General features: G+C 65.1%; 1 protein-coding gene across 5 annotated transcripts in view; it reads left to right on the top strand.

Annotated features, from left to right (window-relative positions):
* The window catches only part of RXRA (retinoid X receptor alpha), a 98451-nt gene extending 92202 nt beyond the window's left edge, over window positions 1-6249 (top strand). For all 5 annotated transcript variants that reach the window (XM_088018987.1, XM_028093416.2, XM_028093417.2 and 2 more), the window contains exons 9-10: window positions 936-1041; window positions 2634-6249. In XM_088018987.1, the coding sequence (XP_087875113.1) occupies window positions 936-1041; window positions 2634-2781 (254 nt within the window). In that variant the 3' untranslated portion in view covers window positions 2782-6249. The remainder of the gene's footprint in view (window positions 1-935; window positions 1042-2633) is intronic.
* Window positions 6250-8989: the final 2740 nt, after the last annotated feature.

Consider the following 8989-nt stretch of genomic DNA (forward strand, 5'->3'; position numbering starts at 1 on the left):
TTTGGCTTTCACGCTGGACCCCGGTGCGCCTGCTGGGGTGTCAGGCTGCCAGGGGGCCGTGCTGGCATGAGCCCCCCAGTCTGTGGCTCAGGGGCAACCTGACGGCAGGTCTGTCCCACCGCGGAGCCACTTGGGGCTCAGCGGCTTCAGCTGGCTGCAGGCGGGCAGTTGTGGCCTCCAGCCCCATCCCCTCTGCCATCAGGATGGGCCACACTTGGCTGGGGCCAGACCCAGGGCCTCTGAGCCCTAGCATGGCACCACGTGGTGGCTGCTGTGGAGAGACATGGCTTTGTCTCTCTTGGCTTGTCGGGTCGTGGGAAACCCCAGGAGACGGAAGCTGAGTGGAGGGCCCGGCACGGTGGGCTCTGACTGGGTCAGGAAGGCCTGTGTCGGCTCACCCGGTTGAGCCCTGGAAAGTCCGTCTTGTCCTCCTTAGATCCCACCTCTGGGCCCCGGGGGTTTTGGTGGCTGAGGTCCCAGGCGTCTCTGTCCACGGGCAGAGCCCTTTCCAGACTGGGCTCCCGCCCCCCCCAGGGTCCCCGGGCTCAGGCCTCTTGCCCCACTGCCCTGTGTGAGGCTGGCTCTTGTGGGTGACGGTTCTGAGCTTTTCTCCCTCTCAAAGGAACCAAGTCCTGAGGGCATCCAGGGTCCGGCTTTAGCCTGGTTGCTGTGGTAACCAGGAGAGGGTGAGGGCAGCTGGTTGCGCTTGACCCCCGATGGGGAAGCTGAGTGCAGGGAAGTCCAGGATGGGCCGCATGTGGCCAGTGAGTGGCAAGCCAGGACTCAAGCCCGGGGCGGCCTCCTTGGGGGCAGAGCCTGCCCCGCCGCTGCTGGCCCCAGCCGAGCGGGGATGTGGGGGAGCGGGCTTGAGTGCCCCGATGCCCCTCGCAGCCTTCTGGGCCGAGACCTCTGACCTGCGGCCCCTCCCCCTGCAGACTCCAAGGGGCTCTCGAACCCAGCGGAGGTGGAGGCGCTGCGGGAGAAGGTCTACGCGTCCCTGGAGGCCTACTGCAAACACAAGTACCCCGAGCAGCCAGGAAGGTGAGCCCCCCACCCTCCCCCCGCCTTCGGGGGGCCTCAGGGTCTCATGACCCCCTGCCCCAGGCGAGACTGCCCCCAGCCCTTCTGGCACCTTGTGTGAATTAGAAGGCGGCGCCCTCCTCCGTGGAGGGAGCCTGTGTCCCCGCGCCCCCGAGCGAGTGCATGCTCCTGCCGCCCGCCCAGAGCACCGGCCCGTGGGCAGCAAGTGCCCGTCCTTGCAGAGCAGGAGGATGGAGCCGGAGCACTTCTGGCCCTCAAGGGAATTCCTAGAGGCAGGGCCTTGGCGTGCTTACCCCCAGCAGGGACGGATGCCGGCACACAGTGGGTGCTTTGTACACGTGTGCAGGGCTGTGCGGGCACCAGAGGGGCTGGGGTCTCATTCCCGGGTCCGCAGTGCCAGGCGCACAGTTGGGGGGAAGGGGAACTGTTTATGGCTTGGTGCTCTCGCGAGTCTTGTCCTGATTTGTGCACCTCTCTCCAATAAGGCCTCTCTCGGAGGTGCCCCCCCACCCCTGGGCACCAGGCCTCCCTCTGCCCCGCCCCCCCCACCCCCCCGCCCCCCACCTGGCGCACGCGCAGCCGCACGCACCGGTGACTGTGCCCGGCCCCCTCGCAGCCCTCATCTGGTTTGGTTTAAAGTGAGACTTGCTGGGGAGGACGGAGGGCCGGCCTGCTTGTTTTTCCTGGCTCCCTGCCACAGCCCATCTCGCCAGCTCAGCAGAAAACGGCTTTCTCTGGCCCCGGTCCAGCCTCTACGCTGCGTTTTTGCCTTTAAAACGTGGGTTGTGTGGCCGCCAACCACAGGGCTTTCTCTCCTGAAATACAGACGTTGTGAATAATTAACGAGGGTTCACGCCGTTGTGGGGGACCGTTTGGACGTCCCTGGAGGGGACAGGGCGCTGTCCTTGGCAGCCGAGCCTGAGCTGAGCCTGGCGTCCCTCCTCCCAGAGCCCCAGCACCTCCCGCTGCCCCCTCCCACGTTCGGTCTCCTCGCCCGGGTCGGGCAGGGCCTGGCGACTGGGCCTCTGGCTCAGCTCCAGCAGGGCTCTTTCTGGGGAAGGGGTGGGCGCTGGCCTGGGGCACATGGGATGCCGATGCTTCGTGAGCGGAGGCCTGCTTGAACACAGCCCTGTTCCCCTGGCCCAGGAGCCGCTCCGCCTTGGTCTTCCCACTGCAGCCAGAGGCACTGCTGATACTCAGATCCGTTTTCGTAGCTCTCTCTTAAACTCCCTGCGTAAAGTCCTGCCGTGGCTCCCTGTTGCCCTTGAAGAAGGCCCACGTATTTTAACTTTCCCATGAAGCCCTACTGAGCCTGCCCCAGCCCAGCCACTGTCTTGCCTCTGGTCCTTCACCCCAGGTCTCCACTCCGTGGGTCTTCCTTCGGGGTCTTCGCGTCCACCCCGCACACTCCTGCTCCCAGGCCCTGGCCTGCTCTGTCCGCTGCCTGAGGGGCCCGGCTCCCCCTCAGGCTCCGTGCAGGCCAGGCCCTGCTGCGGCGGCTTTGGGACCGGCTCTGTCCCCAGGAGGCCGCCAGGCGCTGGGTGGAGGGCGGGGAGGACGGCCAGGCTCGCCCTCACCCGGTCCTCCCACAGGTTCGCCAAGCTGCTGCTCCGCCTGCCGGCTCTGCGCTCCATCGGCCTCAAGTGCCTGGAACATCTCTTCTTCTTCAAGCTCATCGGGGACACGCCCATCGACACCTTCCTCATGGAGATGCTAGAAGCCCCCCACCAAATGACTTAGGCCCGCCGGCCCGGCCGCCCGGCCTGGCCGCTCTTCTCAGCTGAGCCCCGTCCCCGCCCCTTCTCTGCCTGGCCTCCGCGGACGTGGGGGCGCAGCCTGCTAAGCCTCCGAGCGTGGCCCCCTCGCTGTTTTCAGTGTTCCTCACCCGCAAAGCCGGGTTGTGGCTTTCCTGGGGCCGGGACTGCTGTGAGCCCGGCCAGGCCCGCACGGCTCCCCTGGGCAGCGGGGGCGGCTCTCCGGGTCGCAGGCCCCGTCCCTGAGCCGCACTGGTGTTGGGAACATCCCGTGCTCCCCTCCTGTGTTTGGAGTGACCCCTGTCGCCTCCTGTCAGGCGCCCCACCCAGGCTCGGGAGCAGAGCGCAAAAGACCTGCCCCGCCCCCCGGGAAGACGAGGGGGGCTCAGGGGCGAGCAGGCTTCCCTCCCCTCACAGTGAAGGGCGAGCAGCCCCTTTTCCAAAGATGACTTGCAGTGTCGCCCCCGAGCGAAGCAGGACAGGAGCCGCCCTCTGTGCAGGGTTCCAGGCCCCCCTCAAGGCTGCAGGGACCGGCGTCACCCACCTCCCCAGCTTGCTTTTCTCTTCGCGTCACCCTGGCTTCCGCTTCTCCCCCCGCACCGCCTCACACAAGCGGGGGTAGGCAGACCCTGTGTACGGCCTGCCCTCGGTTCTCTCTGCTGTCTGCGGAGGGGCAGTCCCCCCTTCCCCCCCCACCCCCCTGGTCTCTACAGGGCTAGCCCGCTTCCTGGCCTTCCCCGAAGTCCTGGGCCTTGCTGATCTGTCATGAGCAGGGGTCGGGCCTGGGAGGCCCGCAGGGATGGGAGGAAGGAGGGTGTGTTCCCCGGGGGGTGTTCAGCCGCTGTGCACCCTTGGAGCTGGGGACCCACGGCAGGTGTGCGGAGGGGAGGGACTTGGGGGCACATAAGCCCGGCGGGAAGGGGCAGGTGGGGGTTGCTTCCTAGAACTGTTGGCAGGGAGGCCCTCTCTGCTGGCGGCCTGTCCTGTGTGGGAGCCTCTTGGAATCGGGAACTGTGGCGTGCCAGCGTCCTTGGGCCTGCAGCTGGTTGCCCCGCAGGGACAGCCAGATGTGGGGCTCCGTCAAACACATGCCCTGGCTGACGGCTCCCCAGGCCAGGCTGCGCCTGCTTCTGTAGCGTTTCCACCGAGCTGGGCAGGGGCGTGGCCTCCTGGGCCAGGGTGCTCTGGGCTCTGGGTGTGCAGGGGCTCTCTCAGGTTGAACCCGCTTCTTTTGCACTGTAATGCCCTCCCTTTGGTCTGAGTACTTTCCAGTCTTATGCCTCCTACTCCATGAACGCAGTGTTCGTCGCTGGTGGGGGCCTGAGCAGGGTGGGGGGTGATGCAGGCAGCTCCTGAGGGGTTGCTCTGTAGCCTGGCTTCCCTCCTGTGGCCCCCAGGAGCAGCCCAGGGGGGCGGATACCTTCCCCAGAGTCTGGTTCCCCAGCTGGAGCAAGGCAGGGAGGGGTCTCCAGGTCCCGTGGGGAAGGAAGGGTCCCTGCTTTGCCTTCCAGATTCTCCAGCCAAGCTGAAGGTGAGGCACCAGGCAGAGGCTCCAAAAGGCTGCAGAAAAGCCTCCCTTCCTCTGCTGCCCGCCCGCTTGTAGTGTGGGGAGGTGTCCCCTGCCATGTGGGCGGTAGGGGCGGGGCGTGTAGGGCCCACCCAGCTCCCAGACTCTCAGCAGCCTTTGGAGGCTCGGTTGTGACAGGCAGTGACGGAGGCACCCTTGGGAACTTCCTCTCGGGGTCCCCCCGGTTGTGGGAACAGTAGACTGCCCCACACCCAACACCCTGGTGCCTTCAGCCGGATGCACCCCATCATCCATGCCCTGCCCTCTCCCACTTCCCTGGGGTCCTTGGGAATGTGGGGGCCTCGAGTGGAGGAAGCCCAGGACTGAGTCTGCTGGAGGGTCGGCTCCTTCCTGTGAACATCCCTGGCTGCTTGCTGGAAAGCCCTGAGGCCCCCAGGCTACAGCATAGAAAGCCGGAAGCCCCCAGCCCCTCCAGCCTGCAGCCTCAGCACCGCGGGCAGGGGGCCGTCCTTCTCTCGGCCCACCTGCTGTCCTTGTCATGCTTTCAGTGCTGTTGGAGGAGGGGGTTAAGTGGGGAGATGCACATGGCTCAGTAGAGAGGTAGGAGTTTTATTTAACCAGACCGTTAGTAGTGTTATCAATCTGGTTCAATTAAGGTGATTTTTTGTAATTATTTTTATTATTATTATTATTTTGGTGGGACAATCTTTAATTTTCTAAAGATAGCACTAACATCAGCTCATTAGCCACCTCTGCCCGTCCCCGCCTCGGCCTGGCCCGGGGTGCCTCCGGCGCCGGCTCCATGGACTCACTTCCCCGCGGTGACATCGGGGACTGGGCTCCGGCCGCAGGGCAGTGAAGGTGACCACGCCTGCGTCTGCAAGGGGCCTCTGCTTGGAAGCCGGCCTGCCCTCCCCTCGGCACCTGGAAGCACGCGGTCTCCGGGCGGAGACGGCCCCGCGCCCCCGACTTCTAGAGGATTCGGGCGGGTGACAAGCACAGACACCACACCGGAGGCCCCTCACCTGCGGGGGCCGCCAGCAGGGCCCGGCCGGACGCACAGCCAGTGGGTAATCAGCTGATGTTGTCCCCATCACGGAATTGGGGCGCGTGGCCCGCTCCCCGTCCACGCAGGTGCGCAGCGTGACATGGCTGTGCTGTACAGAGACACTGCGGGAGGCTGAACGCCGTCGACCCAGCACCCGCGGGGCAGTTACCAACTTTCTGTCTTTATTTTTAATCAAGACTTTCCCCCCGTTTTCCTATAAATTTGCTTCTTGTAAGCAAGTACATAAGGACCCCTCCTTTGGTGAAATCCGGGTTCGAGTGAATATCCCAAGGCAAGGAGCGCATCTATTTTAAGATGCTTTGGAGCAAGCAGCCTTATCGGTCCCCATCCTCAGCAATGCCTTAGCCGGGACACGCCGCGGACACTTCAGAGGGTGACAAGTACATACAGAGAGTAGAGATAAAATGTCTAAAGCATCGGGAAAGGTAAAAATCTATTTTTGTACAAATGTAATTTTATCCCTCATGTATACTTGGATGATGGGGGGGGTGGGATTTGTTTTGTTTCTGCTTCTAGAGATGGAGGTGAGCTTTTTCAGTGGAGCGTTCGGAGGCGGACGCAGCGCACGGGCTTTGTACGAACCGCTGCGTGGACATTTCCCCTCGGGCAGGGGTGGGGCCCAGACGGTCAGGGGTTTTCTTCCCCTTCTGAGTGATTCTTGAAGCCTTGCTCTGTTCTGCCCCCGTTGCCAGCCGGCCTTCCCGAGACTCTTGTTTGACTGTGAACTTACTTCCCTGCGTGTTCTCTGAACACCGCCGCCACGGGTGCCGGCCACGGACCAACAGCGGTGTTAGAACGTGGAAAGGAAAACACAGAAAAACGTGAGAGGAGAAACAAAATATGAGCGTTTAAAAATAGATCACCATGCTGTTCTCGTTTGTTCTGCCGGGGGTTTTCCTGTCTGGGGCTGGCGGGCTTCCTGGGCCGGCGCGGGGGGGCGCCCGGGCTGCTGCCCGACCTGTGGCGGGGGCCGGTCCAGGGCAGTGAGGCCCCCGGGTCGGGTCACCGCCCCCCCCCACCCCTGCGCAGCCGTGCTCCTTCCCTGGCCTGCTCTGTTCCACAGCCCGCACGGCCCCTGTGGGCCCCTCCGCGTCCTAGGGCACCGACCACCCGCCCTGCCCCAGGCTGCCCGAGCCCGAATGGGCAAGTGGCTCACACACGGGGCCGCAGAGTGAATGATGTCATCCGGTTGCTCTGTTCCTAACGCGGTAATGACACCCCATCTGCTCCGTCCCGTGTGATGGACGCTCTTTGTCGCCACACCCTCTGGGGGCTGGGCCGGGCCCGGCTGCAGTTTGGCGATAGTGTCGTATTCTCTTGTGCTTTCGGTCCGGCGGACACCTTCCCAGGGAGGCGCTGGGCGCCCTGGAGCTGGGGTCCTGCCCTGTGGAACCAGGGCCACTCCCAGCAGAGTGGGTGAACCCCACAGTCATAGGCCAGTGGCTCCCCTCGTGCTCTCCTCCCCAGAATGTGCTCCCACGACACGTGTCCACGCACGACACGTGTCCACGCACGACACGTGTCCACACATGTGCACGCACAGGCCACACGCACACGCACTTGTGCACAGCACATGACAGGCCTGCTCACAGGTAACGCTTGCCCACAACGTCCATGTACACGCGACACGCGTGCGCACATGGTCCTCACACCGTGTACGCACTGCCTGCATACAGCACGTATGCACAGGTCCCACTCTGCACACTGGCGCGCAAGGACCTCATGAGGCCTCAGGAAGTGAGAGGCAGGACAGAGGGGGCCTCCCCCGGGGGAGTCGGCACCCCTCCCCCTGCACGTGCTCCCCCTTGGCGGGCCTGACGCCTCGTGTGGCTCCGGGGGCCCCGGCCGTGGCTGGACCAGCCTGCCGCTGCTTGTGCTTGTGGGGGGGGCCATGTGCCCCCACCGAGTCAAGGCCTTGTCCTTGCCCGTGGGAACTCAGTCTGGACTCCCTGGAAGGGGGTGGACATGGGGAGCCCCAGCAAGTACCCCAGCAAGCCCCCCACTGGCCGCTGGACCTGGCCGGGACTGGCCTGCTCTGCTTTCCGGTCGGAAGCACGCCTTACCAGCCGCAGGGGCTGCTTCCTGGGTCTGCAAAGAGGATCAGGTCTGGAGGCCCTGGGGAATTGGGAGGGTGGCGTCCCCGTGGAGGGGCTCCTTGTCCTGCCTTCCACATGACCAAAGCCGCTGCTGAGCACGCTGTGTGGGGCCGCCAGTTCCCCGGTGGCCTGATTTCCCGCGCAGGCGCCAGCCCCAGCTCCGGGCAGGGCCTTCAGGACGTGCCAGGCGGTCCCCGGTGGGCTGGGAGGGCGCACGGTGTCCGCGTCCCCTTCAGAGAGCAGACTCGGGATAGCTGCCAAGCCGGGAGGGGCTGCTCGGGTCCTGCGGGGAGACCAGGAAAGGAGTGTTCCTTGCGGGTGTTCAGGATGCGGCCCTGCCCTTGGGGCTGGGGGGGCCGATTCCCGTTTTCCTAACGAGCCATGTGGGGGGCCCCAGGCCGTGCTGAGCCTCTTGACCTTGTCTGTCGGTCTCAGTCAATCAGGGGCAGCCCTGGCGGAACAGGCCAGGGACTGAGATGACCTCCGTGGGGGCCCCGCCTGCCCAAAACCAGGGTCCTCCAAACGTGCTCCAGGATGCAGGCTCCAGGGAGCACCGCTGGGGCGGTGTGCTAAACTCGGCGAGGGGGGCAGAGGGGCCCGTGTGCAAGAGGCAAGGGCGTCCAGCTGGGCGGGGCTCCGACCCCAACTTTCTGCCACGAGTGAAGCCCCTGGTGACCCCCCAAAAATGGGACCTCAGATGACACATGGGCGCACCCAACACTGCATGGTAATCTGGCCTTGGGCCTCCCTGCTGCCTCCAGTTGCTATGGCGACACCCGCCCAGGGTGGTTCCCCCTGGACCAGAGATGCGGGGCCCGAGAGCTTTGTCCACCAGCAGGATTAGGTGGTGACAGGCCCCCCCAGCAGGGCTGGGGTTTGTAACCCAAGAGGCGAGGGTGGGAGCAGGGGCATTTGGGACGGGACCATGCTGAGCGCCAACTATGTAGCAGGTCCCGTCCTGGCTGCCGGGAGCCCAGTGACAGGCGGGTCCCGCCATCGGCAAGCAAGTGGGCAGTGTGCTGGGAGCAAGGGCATGCTCGGGAGGGGGGCGGGGGGGCTACTGGGGGGAGGCCCTGGCACCCTGCCTTGGACACACAGGAGAGCTGGCGCCACTGCTGGGCGTGAGGGCAGCATGACGCCTCGTGCGGCTCCAGGGTCCCCGGCCGTGGCTGCGGTGTGGGCCGTGTCTCCCCGAGTGACAGGAACCTATGGAGGGGGTCAGGGAAGCCGTGGGGACCGCAGGCAGAAAGGGGCTGGAGTGGGGGGGGTGTCAGGGAAGGGGGGGCCATGTAAAGAGCTCAGTCCCCAGCCCCTGGTGCCTCAAGGGTCCCATCAGCCCCTAAACTCGGGGGCTGCTGGTGACCTTGTGTTCTCCGAGTGTCAGGGTACTGGCCATTCCAGCGCGCGCTTCCAGCTGCAGAACCCAAAGGGCCCAGGTCAGCCTCCCCACCACACGCAGAGCCCCTGGGGAGTCCTCAGTGGGAACCAGCTCGGCCTGGCT

Source organism: Eumetopias jubatus, unplaced genomic scaffold (genome assembly GCF_037043125.1).
Source record: "Eumetopias jubatus isolate StellerSeaLion01/CBP00866 unplaced genomic scaffold, mEumJub1_p1.0 scaffold_15, whole genome shotgun sequence".
In the NCBI taxonomy this organism is placed as follows: Eukaryota; Metazoa; Chordata; class Mammalia; order Carnivora; family Otariidae; genus Eumetopias; species Eumetopias jubatus.